General features: G+C 41.5%; 1 protein-coding gene and 1 long non-coding RNA gene across 2 annotated transcripts in view; one reads left to right on the top strand and one right to left on the bottom strand.

The window, feature by feature from the left end:
- Nucleotides 1–14,193, top strand: part of LOC139576636 (tricarboxylate transport protein B, mitochondrial-like) — a 27,477-nt gene extending 13,284 nt beyond the window's left edge. Inside the window, exons 2-9 of the mRNA XM_071402933.1 lie at nucleotides 5,456–5,563; nucleotides 6,086–6,185; nucleotides 10,381–10,519; nucleotides 11,521–11,605; nucleotides 12,953–13,057; nucleotides 13,392–13,507; nucleotides 13,632–13,705; nucleotides 13,877–14,193. Coding sequence (XP_071259034.1) covers nucleotides 5,456–5,563; nucleotides 6,086–6,185; nucleotides 10,381–10,519; nucleotides 11,521–11,605; nucleotides 12,953–13,057; nucleotides 13,392–13,507; nucleotides 13,632–13,705; nucleotides 13,877–13,991 — 842 coding nt within the window. The 3' untranslated portion in view covers nucleotides 13,992–14,193. The remainder of the gene's footprint in view (nucleotides 1–5,455; nucleotides 5,564–6,085; nucleotides 6,186–10,380; nucleotides 10,520–11,520; nucleotides 11,606–12,952; nucleotides 13,058–13,391; nucleotides 13,508–13,631; nucleotides 13,706–13,876) is intronic.
- The window catches only part of LOC139576637 (uncharacterized), a 23,285-nt gene continuing 12,209 nt past the window's right edge, over nucleotides 9,037–20,112 (bottom strand). Inside the window, exon 3 of the long non-coding RNA XR_011675156.1 lies at nucleotides 9,037–9,533. This is a non-coding gene — a long non-coding RNA (uncharacterized lncRNA). The remainder of the gene's footprint in view (nucleotides 9,534–20,112) is intronic.

Here is a 20,112-nt window from a genome sequence, read left to right as displayed (position 1 = left end):
GCATGGTTGTCTGGAGCAACTTTTCTCCCTCTCTCTCTCCATTTCTCTCTCGCCCTCTCTTTTACTTTCTCTCGTGCTCCAGTTAAGTTCTTTGAGTGGCTGTCTCCTCTCAGACTCAGAGGGCTTGTCAAAGTGTGTACTCACTCCCTGCTCATTCACACTCCACTGCACCCAATACACTAGGTAATAGACTCTACACACTCTCCCTGAATCTGACTCACGACCCACCAGCGCCCTCGGGGGCAAAACGTCAAATCCCGAAACCCCTGTTGCCCTTCCTGTCAGACACACACTCTCTCTCTGTCTTTCATTTTCTCTTCCACTTCTCTCTTTCTCCCACTCGCTCTCTCTCTCTCTAGTCTCTGTTGTTAAAGAACATATTTCATTTTAATATGACTAGCTTGGATAAGTAAGAATATATTTAAAGAATACATCATTTCCCCGTGTTTAGTATTTTTTGTGTTCTTACACATTATGGTGTCCTGGTCCAGAAACTGTGGTGTTGCAAGATTGGGTTATGTTTATTGTTTGCCAGGTCTGGTGATTTTGAACGTTTGTTTTTCTCAGTGAAGTTCTCATCAGGAGCAGATGATGTGGCCAACACTCATTAGAGTTACCTCAACAGCAGGCCAATAGATAGCACTTCAGAGGTCTTCTCTATCGCCCTCTCTGCTCTTGCACGTATTTTCTCCCTTGCTCGCTCTCCATTTGTTGCTATCCACTTTCTTCACAATTTTCTGTCTAACTCTCTCTTTCTCAACCCTCTTAATCTCTATTTTCCTCTCCCTATCTCTATTTCCCTCTCTCTCTCTCTCTGTCTCTCTCTGTCTCCCTCCCTCTCTCAGTCTGTCCCTCTGTCTCTGTCTCTCTCTCTGTCTCCCTCCCTCTCTCAGTCTGTCCCTCTGTCTCTCTATCTCTCTCCTCCATGGTTGATCTAATAGTGTGTAATGGTGTGGAGGGTTCCTATGGGTTGTTTGGCTGGGATGTGTGTCTCTACTGCTGGGCTGCAGCCTGTCCACTCAACCAGGCCCAAGACAATACATGTTCTGTACTCTGACGATCAGCCCCAGTGGTGTGTGTGTGTGTGTGTACGTGTGTGCGCGCTGAGTGGCTGTGATACAAGCAGGAACCCAGCTGTGAAGTCAGAAGGGTGTTGATTAAACTATACAGAGCCTACAGAAAGTATTCAAACCCCTTGACTTTTTCCACATTTTGTTGTGTTACAGCCTGAATTAAAAATGTATTCAATTCAGATTTGTTTGTCACTGGTCTACACACATAATAAATACCCTATAATTTCAAAATTGAATAATGTTTTTTGTTTTTACAAACATTTGACAAATTAATGAAAACCGAAAAGCTGAAATGTTTTGAGTTAAGTATACGACCACTTTGTAATGACAAGCCTAAATAAGGTCAGGAGATATATATATTTTTTTAACAAGTCACATAATAAGATGCATGGACTCACTTGGTGTGCAATAATAGTGTTTAACATGATTTTTGAATGACTACCTCATCTCTGTACCCCACACATACAGATAATTGTAAGGTACCTCAGTCGAGCAGTGAAATTCAAACACAGATTCAACCACAAAGACCAGAGAGGATTTCAAATGCCTCACAAAGAAGGGCACCTATTGGTAGATCGGTAAAAATCAAAAAGCAGACATTGAATATCTCTTTGAGCATGGTGATGTTATTAATTACACTTTGGATGGTGTATCAATACACCCAGTCACTACAAAGATAGAGGCGTCCCTCATAACTCAGTCGCTGGAGAGGAAGGAAACATCTCAGGGATTTCACCATGAGGCCAATGGTGACTTTAAAACAGTTACAGAGTTTAATGGCCTTGATAGGAGAAAACTGAGTATGGATCAACAAAGTTGTAGTTACTCCATAATGCTAAACTAATTGATAGAGTGAAAAGAAGGAAGCCTGTACAGAATAAAAACATTCCAAAACTTGCATTCTCTTCGCAACAAGGCACTAAAGTAATACTGCAAAAAAATGTGGCAAAGCAATACACTTTTTGTCCTGAATACAAAGTGTTATGTTTCAGGCAAATTCAATAAAACACATTACTGAGTACCACTCTCCATATTTTCAAGCATAGTGGTGGCTGCATCATGTTATGGGCATGCTTGTAATCGTTAAGGACTTAAATTAATGGAATGGAGCTAAGTACAGGCAAAATCCTAGAGGAAAACCTGGTTCAGTCTGCTTTCCACCAGACATTGGGAGATTAATTCACCTTTCAGCATGACAATAACCTAAAACACGGCTAAATCTACACCTGAATTGCTTACCAAGAAGACAGTGAATGTTCCTGAGTGGCCATCTATGGCAAGACCTGAAAACGGTTGTCTAGCAATGATCAACCATCAATTTGACAGAGCTTGAAGAATTTTGAAAAGAATAATGGGAAAAAAGAAGAAACCTGCACACTGCCCTTGATAGCAACACTGCTCTTTAATAAGCTTTACGTTTCGACCTCAAGGCCTTCGTCAGAGCTTTTGTGAGTTTTTTTCAATTAGCATCCTTATGTAGACATAGTTCCACCCACATCCATTCAATGCATCAAATGGGGTTGGAGTTGAGGGAAAATAAGTACGTTTCACCAAATATAACAATGTGTATTTCATAAGTATTCGAATAAAGTGTCTATATAAAACACGTCTGTAAAACCACAATGAGGACATCGACACATCAAGCTAATTTTCATAAATCATTGGGTACAGCGTGAGAAAAATGTCAGAGTAATCTGAAATGGTGGCTTTAATTCATAATTCATTTTATTCAACTGTTACTATGCATCTGCAAAAAAATAACTCAGATGTGCGAGTGCCTTTTGAATATTGAAAAGAATAATGGGCAAATGTTGCACAATCCAGGTGTGGAATGCTTTTGAGACTTACCCCAAAAGACTCACTGCTGAAATCGCTGTTTCTACAAAGTATTGACTCAGGGGTGTGATTACAGAACTATAAGTTCTATATTTATGTATTTAATTTTCAATACATTTTCAAAAAAAATTTAAAAAATGTATACAGTATTTAAATAATTTTGAATTCAAGCTGTAACACAACAAAATGTGGAATAAGTCAAGGGGTATGAATACTTTCTGAAAGCACTGTAAATCTGCTTTGCAAGGGTGGAGTATGTGTGTATGTGTGTGTGCGTGAGGGATGGTTGTAAAAGAGAATGATTTGTCGATGGGTTATATAGAGTAAGGGTGGACAGGGTTGGATTGGGCTCTATTTAGGTTGAGAGTTCGAATCATATCACAGACAATTTTAGCATTATGAGCAACTTTTCAACTACTTACTACTTTTTAGCTACTTTGCAACTACTTAGCATGTTAGCTAACTCTTCCCCTAACCACAAGCCTAACCCTTTAACCTAACTTATCCCTAACCTCTAACCCTAACCCCTAGCCCACCTAACATTAGCAAGCTAGCTAGAATTCTTAACTTATCATACGTTTTGCAAATTCATAACATATTGTACGTTTTGCAAACGAGACACTCAATTTAGTATGATATGAGTGTCTCGGATTTACTTACAGAATTATACAAAATGCTCTGAGACCAGGTTGTTTACCAAAATAATTTGTTGCAGATAAAAATCAAGTAGTGCACACAAAATGTATTTTTTCGCTTAAGTTTTCATGTACCTAATAAAAATGTCAATGTCAATGTGTTTCCATAGCATTTGCCTTAAATAGCAAATGTGCCTACTCTGGTCTTGGCATGTGCACTCTAGCCAACAGCTCGCAGATCAGACTGGTCTCATAGACTAGACGTAACGTTGTAAATCCAGGAGACAAATTAGTATGATATGTTACGGTTGGTATGGTTACATAAGACAGAAGGTTACTTAAGGTAAAAACATAAGGATAGTAGGTTGCCTGTTCGAGTCTCATCACAGACAACTTTATAATTTCAGCTAATTAGCAACTTTTCAACTACTTACTACTTTGTAACTACTTAGGGTGTTAGCTATCCCCTCCCCTTCCCCTAACCCTTCCCATAACCCTAGCCTTAACCCTTTAACCTAACTCCTAACCTTAAGCCTAACCCTTAACCCCTAGCCTAGCTAACATTGGCCAGCTAGCTAATGTTAGCGTTATCCACCTAACTAACGTTAACCACAACAAATTGGAATTCGTAACATATCATATGTTTTGCAAATTTGTAACATGACACTGCTTCACCAATAGCCTTCACATGGCTGAGAAAAACACTGTGCAAATGCATTAAGCCCTTCTGAATACTCTCACTCAACCATACATCAATGTGTAATTTAACTGAAATATAACCAGCAACCACTTAAAATCCTTCTATATCTTCTGTATATGTAATGGGTTAAATATATCTCCTGTCACCTCCAGAATAATGTAATTCTAAGTGCTGCAGGGGAGAGATAGAGAGGTTTGGCCTACAATAACAGCAGAAGTTGGATGGATGCCAAGCTGTCACACAGTTGGATGACATATCTGAACCCTTCCCATTATTTCTTTATACAGATGGGCCTCTGGGATTTGAATGTGAGTGTGTGTGAGAGAGAGAGCGAGAGCAAGAGCAAGAGCGAGAGAGAGAGAGAGAGTGAGAGAGAGAGCGAGAGAGAGAGACAGAAGAAATGAAAATGGGGTAATTCTGTGTGTCATTGAGCTAATGGAGGTCTTGGCCTGTGTAATGGAGCCCCTCCCTCTGGACAGAGCAGATAATTTAATTAACGTCAGCCTTCACTCCTCCCTCTCTCCTCTCCTTCTCGCCCTCCCTTCCCTCTTTTGTAAGTGACTCATCTGCACACAGTGCTGCTCTTAACACTATCATCCCCATCCTCTGAACTAATCCACAATATAGAGCTGTCCAACATCCTACATCATTCATTCATTCATTCTTTTGTTCTTCGTTCATTGGACCTAATAGCTACACGTTCATGCATAGAGAAAACGGCTCCATCCATCTTTATCCAGTACATTACATTCCTCTCACACTCTCTGGGCTTTTAAGGTTTACAGATGGCAGCCATATTTAGGGTTATTGTTATGATCCATGATGTACTGGCTCTGCCCAAAGTGAATGCCTGCTTTAGCCAGCCTGTCATTGTAGAAGGCAATTTGTTGGTACCAACAGTCTGGTACCAAAGGCTAGCTACCCAAAGATTTACAAAAGGAATCTTCTGGTTGATAAGCTTAGCTGACCAATGCTCTGTTTTCTGCATAGTTCAGACTCATTCGCTACAAAATGACGATGACATACAGAACCCCAGCAAGCACAGACGGTTCGACAACGTTTGCGTTTGGTTCAAGTCTGATGCCATTTTTGAGATCGACCCTGGCCTGAATGTGTGCGGTTTACAGTAACGAAATGTCGCTTTCCTTTCTGTCCATCTCATTCTACAGATTGTAAAGCTTTATCTGACCTCCGCTCTGTGTTTTCTACAGGTGGTATAGCAGGGGGTATAGAGATCTGTATCACCTTCCCTACTGAGTATGTGAAGACTCAGCTACAGCTGGACGAGAAGGCCAACCCTCCCAAATACAGGGGCATTGGTGAGTGTCTGACTGTGTGTGTGTGTCCTCTCACCCGGCAACACAAGACTTTCTCTATCCATCTCCCTTCATACCTCTCTACCTCTTCTTCCCCGATGCATCTAACCTTTCTGAGATACAGGGTCGTCAGTGTGTCGACCAAATCAATTAATCTCCATCTATCTCTATCTCTTGCTCACGCTCCATTTCTTATTCTCACTATCTCGCTCCCTCTCTCTTTTTCTGTCCCTCTTAGGATCTAATTATCAAATTACCCATCATCCTCAGGTGCATTAGTGATTCTGGCAGGCTGTCACGCTACTTGTTTGTATGACACACACACACACACAGTCTGGCTTCTCTTGGCTGGAGCTCTGAGGATCTGAGACCATCTTAATGAGCCCTGCACACAGCTGTCTCTGCCTCATACTAAATAGCTATGTTCGTCAAGGGGTTTTCTCTCCATGTGTGAATATGAAGTTATTTGAATACTCTCCGTGTGTCCGTAGCTGGTTGCGTGTTCATGTATTGATGTGTGTGTAGGTGACTGTGTAAAGCAGACGGTACAGGGTCACGGGGTGAGAGGACTGTACAGAGGACTCAGCTCACTGCTCTACGGATCCATACCCAAATCAGCTGTCAGGTATGTGGATGGCATCTAGCCCTAAACACACACCAATTATTTTGGTCTATTACTCACAATACATAGCTGAAATGTCGCACTGGTCTTGTGTGTAATTATGTTATTCTTTCCCAGAGATGATATTTATTCGACCTACCTGCTTTATTCCACACACGACCGTTCTATGGAGACCTCAGTCTCAGACAGGGGTATTTAGCATCTCTCTTTCTCTGAATGTGTTTGTTTGTGTGTATGTGTGTTACAGAGCAGAGCCTGTCTTTAGAGTGGACAGACCCAGCCATGCGGAGCAGAGCTGCCAATTCTTGTATCAGTAGAGATACAGAGATGAAAACCTGTTGGTGTGTGTATGTGTGTTTGTGTGCGTCTGTGTCAGCCAGTCAGTCAGCCTAGGGGAAGGGCTCAGTAGGGAAACAGTGCATAGAGATGGACAGGGCAACAAGAGTAGGCCACATCATCTGTCTAGTCTGACAGCTGTGTGTGTGTGTGTGTGTATGCTTTACATAATTGGGTTATGAAAAAAGAAGGGAGTGCTTTTCTTCTCCCCACTTCTTCTCCCATTCCCTCTGTCCCCCTCCCCCTACCAATCCATCATTTTCTCCACTTCCCACCATCCCCCCCATCCCATTAGCTGATTGCCTGTTATGTACAGTGTGGAGCAGTGGGGGGAAGGACGGGGAGTGAAGGAGATAAGAGAGTGGTGAGGGTGAGGCCAGAGAGACACTGGGCTTTGGTGGAGAGACTGACCTTTTTCATCCTCCCATTTAACTCCACCTGCCTTCTCATCCACCCCTTTCCTTTTCCCCTCATCCTTTACTTTCCCAAATACCTTCCTCCTCCCCTCATCTCTTGGCGAGGGGCAACTGACTTTGCAGATAGAGCCCTAATGGGGTTTAGGAGATGTTCCATGGTCTCTGTGACGACCAAGGTGCCTCTGACTCATTCTAGACTTTGGCTGCCGGACCAACTGTTATTCATCATGTTGGGACGATGAAAGAAATTCTGTCACTTTGAATTGGCTAAAGAGAGGAGGTAGTTAAGCCTTAGCACATTGAAGTAATTTTAATGGGGTGATGTAAGGTATAAAATAGTGAAAAAAACTATACTGCCACTTCCTTGCAGTCCAATTAAGGTGGATGAGAGAGAGAGACCTGTTTTGAAACTACTTTCAATCTATAAAGGCATCATTGCCTTTTGTTTGCCAGTCCGTGTCTGTGTGTTCCTGCACTACAGCGTATGCGAGTTGTGAAGCGACTATCACTTAAACAAACGAACATGATTCTTGAGTAGAGACAGAGAAACAGATGCTGCATTTTAATGAACAAAAAAATATGAGGCAAAAAAAAGAGAGGGGTGGAGGGAGAAGAGATGACGAAATAGAACAGCGAGACACACCCAGAGATGGAGACAGATCGTCAACGTCCGAGACAGACAAGAAGACATCGGTCAGACCAGAAACTCTCGGGTGAGAAGGCAGAGGCACAAGAAACCTAGCCTCGTGAAACCCGCCTGATCTTGCAATGTTTATTTGTCACATGTGGCGAATACAACAAGTGTAGACTTTACCTTGAAATGCTTACTTACGAGCTCTTTCCCAAAAATGCAGTTAAAAAGTATGAAAATTCAAAAATAGATAACAAGAAAATAGTAACACAATAAATTAACACAATAAAATATCTGTATTTATTTTTACCAGGTTACAAGAAAACAAACCTTTAATCAACACTAAGTGGCAAAGTGTCTTTCCTCCCCCTCTCCCCTCCTTCCCCTCTCCTCCTCTCTTCCTCCATGTTGTGTTTGGTCCTGAAATCACCACAATCCAATTCCTGCTATAAATAACCTTCCCAGTGAAGGACTCCCTGGCACAGCATCTCCTAACTGATTACAGTGAAGCTTAACACACACATACACACACTCCTGGGGTGAGACAGAACACTCAGCTCGCTTTCATGGTAGCAGTTGCCGGGCATCCGTTGCTTGCTGAGTCATCAGACTTTATGGCTACATTTTTAAACAAGGATGTGCCTTACCTGCTGGGTAGTAAAACATTCTGCATCAATAGCAGTTTGTTTCACTTCACCTGGGCAACGAACAAAGTCGTTTGCCTCTTGCCTCAAATCAAATCAAATTTTATTGGTCACATACACATGGTTAGCAGATGTTAATGCGAGTGTAGCGAAATGCTTGTGCTTCTAGTTCCGACCATGCAGTAAAATCTAACAAGTAATCTAACAATTTCACAACAACTTCCTTTTACACACAAGTGTAAAGGAATGAATAAGAATATGTACATAAATATATGGATGAGCGATGGCTGAACGGCATAGGCAAGATGCAGTAGATGGTATAGAGTACAGTATATACATATGAGATGAGTAATGTAGGGTATGTAAACATTATATAAAGTGGCATTGTTTAAAGTGACTAGTGATAGGACTGGGCAAAGACTTCTACTAAGATTACTAAGCAATTGTATGATGCTCAGAGAGGAAGCTGGTGTGAAATTCTGCTCATCAGCTGATTAAAACCAACCTGGCTTCCTCTAAGGTGTCCAGTGGAGTTAGAACTCTTTGAAGACTCTTTGTTGTTTCCATATCTCATCCAGAGATATCAGCAACTCTGACCCTTCTCATCTTCACAGTTATACAGTATCAGTCTATTTGTTTTACTGTCACCTAGGTAACAAGGAGCCAGGATAGAGGGATAGTCTATTGAGTCTAACGAGATTCTAATTATGATTCTAAAACTGTCTAGATTGAAGGTTCTAGTCTGATATTCTATGAAATTCTAGGATTAGATTTCAGACCAGTGGTCACCAACATTTTCTGAGTCAAGATCACGTTCTGAGTCAAAATGCATGCCAAGATCTACGGCTCTTATTTTTTATTAACATGACTTAAAAAATGTAAGCCTATGCAACAATAACACATTAAAAACAGTACTGTAGCAATGATGTTTGTGCAGTAAGCTATAGGCCCAATACATTATCACCACATACTGGCTTTGCTTGAATTTACCTGCCAATGAATTGTTGTTCAGGACATTTTTTTTAATTACATAAAAAAATTGGAGGTAGGCTATATGATCACACAGGTAATCGATCCATGGTTGTATTACTTGTGAGGCACAGCTGAGTGATCATACATTTAAATAATGTGATTTTTATTTTACTGGGCTGATGGTGCCTGTATCTGATGGTCAGTCTCAGCAGAGGGAGAAAGCAGCAGACTGCGGGTCCGTCTCTCAACATCCCTCCGCTCTCCCTTTCCTCCACTGACACTGACCAAAAAGGGACACTGTCTTCCAGCTGATGGCGAACTCGAGTCGCACCACAAATTCATGTTGTTACTCCTGTGAACAGAGAAAGTAAAATATCCCATGATATTAAAAAAGACCCAAGCCGCTAATAATAACAACAACTCAAGCCTATAGATACACTTTCCTACTCATTCATTACTGCCGCACTGCTTGTTGTAGCGCTGAGTGGAAATAGGAATAACGCGCATTTTATGGGCTATAAAAGTGTTGAATACAAAGTGTTGACAGTGCTGAGTAAGAACTTAAACATGAACTCACTCATAAAAACAGCAGCTCTTTGCTGTATTCGTTGACAGTCTCTCTAGTCATGGTTTTAAACGTTTTGATATCTCACAGTATCAATTTTGCCGTAGCTTTCTTTTACACCTGCTACGTTACTGCAGACTCGGTCATCTGAGCAATTTGATTGGCCAGCGGTTGCATAGTAAACTTGATTTCCTCTCCAGGCCCACAGGGAAGGCAGAGTTTGTACCTTCAGACACATGAAATGGCAACAGTTTGCCTACCCGGCGCGCACGGTAGTTGAATTGGCCGCACCTACCAACAACAGCGCGCGAGACTAATAAAAAAATAGAAACACAAGGCTTTATCGTTGGGTTTTTTACAGAAATGTTTGGCGATCAACTAGAAATGCCTTGCAGATTAACGGGTCGACCAGACCACTGTTTTAGACAATATTCAAACTCAAGTCTAGAATCAAGACTAACTCCTCTTCCTGATATCACTGTATCACTCTCAAACCTGAGCAACAACAACTCTGTTTGTTATCAATGACTATCACTCATGAGAACAACATTGATTGAACTAATCGACTGGGCTGTATACTAACATGTTATCTCTCTCCATCTTCCTCTCTCTCGCTCTCTCCTCCCCTCCTCAGGTTTGGTGTGTTTGAGTATCTCAGTAACCATGCCCGTGACGAGGCAGGGAAGTTGAACAGCACCAGGGGTCTGTTATGTGGGCTTGGTGCTGGAGTCATGGAGGCTGTAGTCATAGTCTGTCCCATGGAGACTGTCAAGGTATGTCTGAGACAGAGCATCTCTATAGCCTTCTTTATAGCTCCGTCTCCTCTTCCAGTCTCTTCTCTATAGCCTCGTATCCTCTCTCTGTCTCTCCCTCTCTCTTGTCTTTATCCCCCCACTCCCCTCCTCTCAGATTTGGTGTCACTGATACCCCCTACCCACTGGTAAGGAGTCAGCTGTCTAGCTGATAATTTTTTAGATCTGAATAGGAAGACCTCATCCCAAATCAGTCTCTATTTGTTACAAATCTAATCCAACAGCTGAATGAGGGTTGACCCGAGCCTTCCAGGAATGTATTCCCTTCAATCATACTCTTTAATATTCTCTGAATTAAAGGTCAGACAGACAAGAACATCTCTCAAGGCTGTCTGTCTGCTCTCAGTGCTCTGTCAAACTGATAATACAATAAAGAAAAAAACATGATAATGCTCTTTTTCCTGGAGCAGTTGGGTTTCTTAATAATACTGTCTGTCTGTCTAACTATCTACTAACTGTCTATCAGCGGAGTCAATCACCACCTTCCGGAGACACCTGAAACCCCACCTCTTTAAGGAATACCTAGGATAGGATAAAGTAATCCTTCTAACCCCCCCCTTAAAAGAGTTAGATGCACTATTGTAAAGTGGTTGTTCCACTGGATATCATAAGGTGAATGCACCAATTTGTAAGTCGCTCTGGATAAGAGCGTCTGCTAAATGACTTAAATGTAAAATGTAAATGTAACTGATAATACAATAAAGAAAAAAACATGATAATGCTCTTTTTCCTGGAGCACAGTTGGGTTTCTTAATAATACTGTCTGTCTGTCTGTCTGTCTCTGTCTGTCTCTGTCTGTCTCTGTCTGTCTCTGTCTGTCTCTGTCTGTCTCTGTCTGTCTCTGTCTGTCTCTGTCTGTCTCTGTCTGTCTCTGTGTCTGTCTCTGTCTGTCTGTGTCTGCGCGTACGTGCGTGTATCTGTGTATGTTTGGTGGTCAAGCTGTTCCTGTGTTCTCTCTCAAGGTTAAATTCATCCACGACCAGTCTTCAGCCAACCCCAAATACAGAGGCTTCTACCATGGAGTCAGGGAGATCATCAGAACCCAAGGTAAGGAAGGAGGGGGAAGTTGCCCTAGACTAGACACTGATTTAAGGCTAGGGTTTAGGGAGGGTAATCTGATCCTACCACCCTAACCTTGAATGATCTGGCCAAAAGTAGTGCACTAGGGAATAGGGTGTCATTTGAGATTCACACTGACATTTATTGTTTAAAGATGAACGAAACTTGAGAATCAACTTCTCTCATTGAAAATGGCTTATGTGACATCGATTTTAGTCAGAAACATTTCCAGTACCAAAATTGACTAAAAAGTGCAAGTAGGTTTGTTTTGTTCATATGGTCAAGTGCTGCAAAGAAAGACCTAGTTAAGTTGCAACTGGCCCAGAACAGAGTGGCACATCTTGCGCTTCATTGTAATCAGAGAGCTAATATTATTACTATGCATGCCAGTCTCTGTTGGCTAAGAGTTGAGGAAAGACTGACTTCTTGTTTTTCTAAGAAACATTCACGTGTTGGAAACGTGTTGGAAATTCCTAATTGTTTACCTAGTCAACATATACACAGCACTGATACACACACTTACCCCAACAGACATGCCACCAGGGGTCTTTTCACAGTCCCCAGGCCCAGAACAAATTCAAGGAAACGTACAGTATTATACCTAGCCATGAGTGCATGGAACTCTCTTCCATCTTATATTAGCGCAAGTGTACCGCAAACCTGGTTTCAAAAAACAAATAAAGCAACACCTCACAGCACAACGCCTCTCCTCATGTGACCTACTTATTGTGTGTATGAACTGACATACACTACCGTTCAAAAGTTTGGGGTCACTTAGAAATGTCCTTGTTTTTGAAAGAAAATACAATTTTTGGTCCATTAAAATAACATCAAATTGATCAGAATTACAGTGTAGACATTGTTAATGTTGTAAATTACTATTGGTAGCTGGAAACGGCAGATTTTTTATGGAATATCTACATAGGCATACAGAGGTCCATTATCAGCAACCATCACTCCTGTGTTCCAATGGCACGTTGTGTTAGCTAATCCAAGTTTACCATTTTAAAAGGCTAATTGATCATTAGAAAACCCTTTTGCAATTATGTTAGCACAGCTGAAAACTGTTGTGCTGATAAAAGAAGCAATAAAACTGGCTTCTTTAATTTAAGTAAGTGATACTGGCTTTGTACCTATGGTGTCTCATGGGGGACAAAGATCAGTAACTGCCACATTGAACCAACGCCCCCAAGATTGAAATCTTATTTTTCTTAATGAGCAACAGAAAAACCCTTGCAGAATTGGTGCGTTCAGTCACTCTTTAAAGAGGGCAGTGCATAATGCTGCTACTACATCCAGTGATGCTAACTGCTGCTCTCTGCTACTGTCCCCCAGGTATTAAGGGGACGTACCAGGGCCTGACGGCCACCGTCCTGAAGCAGGGCTCCAACCAGGCCATCCGCTTCTATGTCATGACCTCCCTCAGGAACTGGTACAAAGGTACGGGAGTGTCAGCCATCATTATCAGGAATCCAGGGGCCATATGTATCAAGTGTCTCATAGTAGGAGTGCTGATTGGGGATCAGCTTAGCCTTTAGATCACAATGAGTATGATTGCAATGAGTATGATTGCATCGACAGAAGGGAGCTGATCCACTCCTACTCTGACACGTTTATGAATACCGGCCCTGGATGCCTGTCTACACCACACAGACAATGCTGACCTCTAGTGGATCTCTATACCTGTAAAAGGTACTCTCTTTGATAAGCGTACTGTGTATATCCCACTTGGGTGAGTGTTAAAGAGCATTCTGTCCGTATCTCCTCTCCCCAGGGGATAACCCCAATAAGGCTATTAACCCTGTGGTGACGGGAACGTTTGGAGCCGTCGCAGGAGCAGCCAGCGTGTTTGGGAACACCCCCCTAGATGTCATCAAGACCAGGATGCAGGTACAGGATAGGGTACCGCTACAGGCACTTGTGTACATCTGAAAGGATTGAATGTGTTTGAAATACATGTAAGGCGTAACTCCACCCCTGTCCAAGTGAATAACCCTGTGTCTTTCTCTCTAAGGGTTTGGAGGCTCATAAGTATAAGAGTACGCTGGACTGTGCCTTGAAGATCATGAGACACGAGGGTGTACGAGCGTAAGTGCACCACTACACACTTCTATACGATCAAACGTTATGTATAACTCCCTTAAGGAACCTAATGGTATTGTTTACTGCTCATTCCGTCTAATTCCTGAGGTTCTACTCCATAGAGATCCTGAGTTCTACTTATATGATGTTCTACTCTCCTTGTTCTGTGTTCTCTAGGTTCTATAAGGGGACGGTTCCTCGGCTGGGTCGTGTGTGTCTGGATGTGGCCATCGTCTTCATCATCTATGAGGAGGTGGTCAAGGTTCTCAACACGGTCTGGAAGACGGAGTGAGGGGGCGGGGCTGGAGCCTCTTCTGACCTCACTGGGCCAAACACGATGTGACTGGACAACTGAGCCTTCTACCAGTCTGCGTCTCAAACACCACCTTATTTCCTATATACAGTAGTGCGCTACTTTTGACCAATCAGGCTCCTATCAGGGTCTGGTCAAAAGTAGGGCATTGTGTAGGGAATGGAGTGCCATTTCAGACGCAGCCTACCCATAACTGTACTCACCAGCTGAGCTGTAAGCGGAGTGAAAACTATCATATGAATAATATCTATTTGGACATAGCCTACCTATTTGGATGCAGTGGTCACAAACCCTGGTCCCGGAGAGCTACAAAGTGTACAGGCTTCTGTTCCATCCCTGCACTAACACACCTGATTCTTCTAAACAAGGCCTCCATGAGTTGAATGAGGTGTAGCGCTAAACTGGGACAAAATCCTGCACGTAATGTCACTCTTCAGGACCTGGATTGAAGAACACTGAAATATATAATGTGTTTTTTTTTATGTCTACGTAAATTAATTACAGTATCATAATGAGTTAACTGTATGGTAGTGGGTACCATATCATCCTGAGTTAAAGCATAGTGGTTCTGCCTTGACCTGAGGGTCTAGCTACAGTAACTGTTACAGTAGCAACTACATGAATTGTAACTTATACCCAACCCTCCTTTTGAGAATTTATTACCAACCCTTTTATGCAATCATTTTACTTGTGTGATATGATTTTTATTTTTATAATGCATATTATGGTTGACTATTAATGTTTAATTGCTGAGTATATTGTTTTACTCAGTTCCAGATGCCAAGTACATCCAGTAGCAAGCTGCCAAGTTGTGACAAATTATACTAATTATTGTCACAGTTCTACTGTAATACCACTCACCCTTTTGGGCTAGCCATGGCTAACGTCTTTTTCCTCAAGTGAAACGTATACATAGAGTAATATATTCTTACCAAGAGAAGAGAAAATGGAAAATAATATATATTGATTCATAATATATTGATCAGAGTCTTTTCAATGTATTTATTGAATGTTGAATGTGTAGTAATGAGTCTCTGTTTGAGACACGCTGTTATACTGTGCAGTGTTATGTACAGTTCTAACTTGGAAGCGAATGCTTCATGGTGTTAACATTACAGTACTGTATGGATTGGGTGGGTGCAAGAGGTCGCAGCTTTTTTTGTTCCTGTATGGTATATCCACAGATAGAACAATGAGACAGATATTTCACTGGATGTATAAATATGAAGCATCCACTTGGTGTTTCCATTCACTACCAAATATGGTAGTGAGAGAAAGCCCACTGGTGCGCAGTGGTAGAAAATGGAACGAGATGGATTTTGGCCTACATTCTGCAAATGCTCTCATCGATTAAACATTTGATCTCAATACAGTTCTGTTCCCAAAACTATAATCTGTTATGAATAGAGTTGACTAAGTTTTGTAGACTTTAGCCATCGCACAAGCGAATTTCACAGAGTAGGTGTTCCCTAACGGAAATATGCAGATATTTGCTAGAACGGGCCAATAGGATCTCGCTAGCTCGTGCTTAGCTCTGCCCACCTCCTTGCTTGTTCTGCCCACTATGACTCATATGTTCCCATCGGAAACGACAGGCTGTGGTCCATCTTGGTTAAGTTATAAAAAATCTTTGGTATATCACTACTGGTCGCCATTCGGGCTCAACCATACAGTAACTCAGTTTCCCAGCTCAGATTGCCTCCTGCCACAGATGGTTGCATTCCAGACAGTTCAGCATTGTTCTGAGATGGAAACTTGAGGGAACCTTCCCATTCCATTCACACACATTCATATCATTCTAGAGGCCTTTGTTGTCAAAATGGCACCACATGTAACATAATCCTTGACATTATGTTACAATTGGTGCCATTTTGGGGGTTGTTTTAGTTCTAACTTCATGAGGAAAACAACCATTTTGAAACCATTACAATGTATTTTTTTAATCAATCTCATCTGGGTTTTCAGGGTCTTGATCATAAAGTGTATTTTGCCACAATCATCAATTGCTATGTGTTGTAGTCATGGTAACATATATTATTATGTAAGAGCATTCTGAATCTGCACAAATATCTGCCCTGACGATTGTGGTCAAATCTATAACAAGAAAATATGGCTTTATTTAGCATCGGTGGAATAGAAAATGAAACGCATTACTTTGCTTTTAGAGCCTTTGTGTTGTCGGTAACAGTATACTGACTGTTTTGACTCTGCTTTTACATAGTGTTGTATATACAACATGTACTGTAAGGTATGGGAGGCCTCAGTCTCCTCACCATATACTGTCTAAAATATCATCATCTCACCATCAGAATTAAATGGATGTCATTCCAAATTCCTAGAGGAATGCACTGTGTTCCTTACGTTATTATAACCTCTAAATCTAAGGTGGTATTACACCAAGAACCAATAAATAACCACTGTCTTTGCATTCCTTTATTTTCAATTTGAAAGTTTTTCCAATTGTAGAAAAATGTGTTGTTTGTGTGTGTCAGTGTGTATGTGCGTATTTCCCTCCCTCCTACTCCCCTTTCATGAGGTCAGGGATATAATCACTGTAGCTGTCCCATCTAGAAATCTGAAAGTGAAAGAAACAATTCATTTTTATAGTTACAGCGCCATTATTTTGAGGTGGTTTATGCATTCAAACAAGAGAATGTTACCTGGGGTCCATTCAATCTCAACTGAATAATGGCTCTGACTATATTTACAAGATAATGTTAGTGAATAGTAGCTGTGGTGGCCATATACAGTGCCTTCAAAGTATTCACACAAATTGACTTTTTCCACATTTTGTTACAAAGTGCCTTAAAATGGAGTTAAATGTCATTTTTGTCAACGATTTACATAAAATACTCATGTCAAAGTGGAAGAAAAATTCTAACGTTTGTAAAAAAAAAAACACACTAATATCTCTTGATTAGATACAGTGTAAGTATTCAACCCTCAGAGTCAATACATGTTAGAATCACCTTTGGCAGCAATTACAGCTGTGAGCCTTTCTGGGTAAGTCTCTAAGAGCTTTCCACACCTGGATTGTACAACATTCGCCCAGTATTATTTTCAAAATTCTTCAAGCTCGGTTAAATTGGTTGTTGATCATTGCTAGACAACCATTTTCAGGTCTTGCCACAGATTTTCTTGCAAATTTAAGTCAAAACTGTCTCGGCCACTCAGGAACATTCACTGTCTTCTTGGTAGTAACTCCAGTGTAGATTTGGCCTTGTTTTAGGTTATTGTCCTTCTGTAAGCTGAATTCATCTCCCAGTGTCTGATAGAAAGCAGACTGAATTTTGCCGGTGCCTAGCTAAATTATATTTCTTTTTTATCCTGAAAAACTCCCCAGTCCATAACTATTACAAGCATACCCATAACATGATGCAGCCATGCCATACCCATAACATGATACTTTAGTGCCTTGTTGCAAACAGGATGCTTGTTTTGGAATATTTTTATTCTGTACAGGCTTCCTTTTTTCACTCTGTCTATTGGGTTAGTATTGTGGAGTAACTACAATGTTATTGATCCATACTCAGTTTTCTTCTATCACAACCATTAAACTCTGTAATTGTTTTAAAGTCATCATTGGCCTCATGGTGAAATCCCTGAGCGGTTTCCCTCCTCTCTGGCAGCTGAGTTAGGAAGTACACCTGTATCTTTATAGTGATAACTTCACCATGCTCAAAGGGATATTCAATGTCTGCTTCTTTTTTACCTTCTTTGTGAGGCATTGGTGTTTGTGGTTGAATCTGTGTTTGAAATTCCCTGCTCGACTGAAGGACCTAACAGATGTGTGGGGTACAGAGATGAGGTAGTCATTAAACATTCATGTTAAACACTATTATAGTTCATGTGACTTGTTAAGCACATTTTTACTCCTGACCTTATTTAGGCTTGCCATAACAAAGGTGTTGAATACTTGACTCAAAACATTTCAGCTTTTCATTTTTTATTAATTTGTAAAAATTTCAAAAAACATAATTCCACTTTGAGATAAGACATTGTGTGTAGGCCAGTGACCAAAAAAAATCGACATTTTATCAATTTTAAATTCAGGCTGTAACAACAAAATAAGTAACAAGACAAGGAGTGTGAATAATTTCTGAAGGCACTGAAGGTAACTGTATATTACTCTTATATTATTCCTATGGCTCTGGCTATGTGCAGTATACAAATCAGGGTGTGGATATCAGTCCTTTAGACTACAGTTGGGATAATTAGAGAATGTAATTTGAGTTCAGCAGATTGTTATATGAAGTGTCTGTACCTGTATTTTCTATTCTGTTTTTTTGGACTTTTTCCTGAAAAGTCTTCTCATCAATTCCCTCTCATCTTGCATTTCTTTTATCTTCTATGCATATTTCTGTTGCTCGCTCTCTCTCTCTCTTTAGTCTTTCTGAGGGAATCGTTTGCCATCACTACAGTGTGTCACATTCCTCAGATTCTGTATGACATTTTCCAGTCTTGTTTTGATCTTTCCCCAGCTCCATCAAAGCTTTTACTCCTTCATTCTCTCCTTTTCATCATCCACCTCCTTCACCCTCTTCTCTATGTACTCACACTCTCTCCCTTTCATTCTCTTTCTTTTCCTTCTTCACCAACTCCATCTCTTTATCAATCTCTTCATACCACATATTTTTCAGTCTTCAACTTCTCCTTTAATCCTTCCAAATCCTTCCTCGATCTCTCCACCTCTTCCTCTCAAACCCATCTTTCTCTGTCCTCTTCTCCTCCACCTCTGTCTTCCACATCTGCCTGTATCGTCTTCAACTCCACCATTTCCCACCTCACTCACTCAACCTCCTCCCCTTCGCCTCCTTATTCTCCAGCATCACCTTATTTAACATTTCCTCTCTCTTTCATCTTCTCCGTCACTCCTTCCAACTCCTGTCTGTTTCTATCCATATCCGCTTCTCTCTTTCATCTTCTCCGTCTCTCCTTCCAACTCCTGTCTGTTTCTATCCACATCCGCTTCTCTCTTTCTGTCGATCTCCTGTCTCTCGTTTATTTTATCTTTTACAATCAATTCTCTAAATCTCTCCATTTTGACCTTCCACTTTTCCTCTGTCCCCACCTTCACCTGCTCAACCTCCTTCTCCATTTCTGCTGTTACCCGCTCTACCTACATCTTCAGCTTCTTCTCCATATCCAACTTCGCCTGCTCCACCTCCCTCTCTTCCTTCTCCTCTATTGCTGCGTCACCCTCTCTACCTCCACCTGCAGCTTCTCTTTCATATCGTCACACGCTTCACCTCCTCCTTCCTCTGCCCAAACTCCTCTCTCTTTCTCTCCCTCCATTTTTTCTCCCCAACTCTTTTCCCCTTTCAATCTTCTCCTTCAATCCCTCCAATTTCTTTCACTTTCTTAGTCTCTTCCTTTGCCAACTCTTCCACATCTAAACTCAGTAACAACAAAAAAAACATCCCCTCACTGTCAACTGCGTTTATTTTCAGCAAACTTAACATGTAAATATTTGTATAAACATTAAAAGATTCAACAACTGAGACATAAACTGAACAAGTTCCACAGACATGTGACTAAAATAAATGGAATAATGTGTCCCTGAGGGGGGGGGGTCAAAATCAAAAGTAACAGTCAGTATCTGGTGTGGCCACCAGCTGCATTAAGTACTGCAGTGCATCTCCTCTTCATGGACTGCACCAGATTTGCCAGTTCTTGCTGTGAGATGTTGCCCCACTCTTCCACCAATGCACCAGCACGTTCCCAGACATTTCTGGGGGGAATGGCCCAAGCCCTCACCCTTCGATCCAACAGGTTCCAGACGTGCTCAATGGGATTGAGATCCGGGCTCTTCGCTGGCCATGGCAGAACACTGACATTCCTGTCTGCAGGAAATCACGAACAGAACAAGCAGTATGGCTGGTGGCATTGTTATGCTGGAGGGTCATGTCAGGATGAGCCTGCAGGAAGGGTACCACATGAGGGAGGAGGATGTCTTCCCTATAACGCACAGCGTTGAGATTGCCTGCAATGACAACAAGCTCAGTCCGATGATGCTGTGACACACCGCCCCCAGTCCATGACGGACCCTCCCCCTCCAAATCGATCCCGCTCCAGAGTACAGGCCCCGGTGTAGCGCTCA

This window comes from Salvelinus alpinus, chromosome 5 (assembly GCF_045679555.1).
Source record: "Salvelinus alpinus chromosome 5, SLU_Salpinus.1, whole genome shotgun sequence".
Classification (NCBI taxonomy): domain Eukaryota; kingdom Metazoa; phylum Chordata; class Actinopteri; order Salmoniformes; family Salmonidae; genus Salvelinus; species Salvelinus alpinus.
Note: the sequence above shows the minus strand (reverse complement) of the source record. Positions and strands in the feature narration are given on the sequence as shown.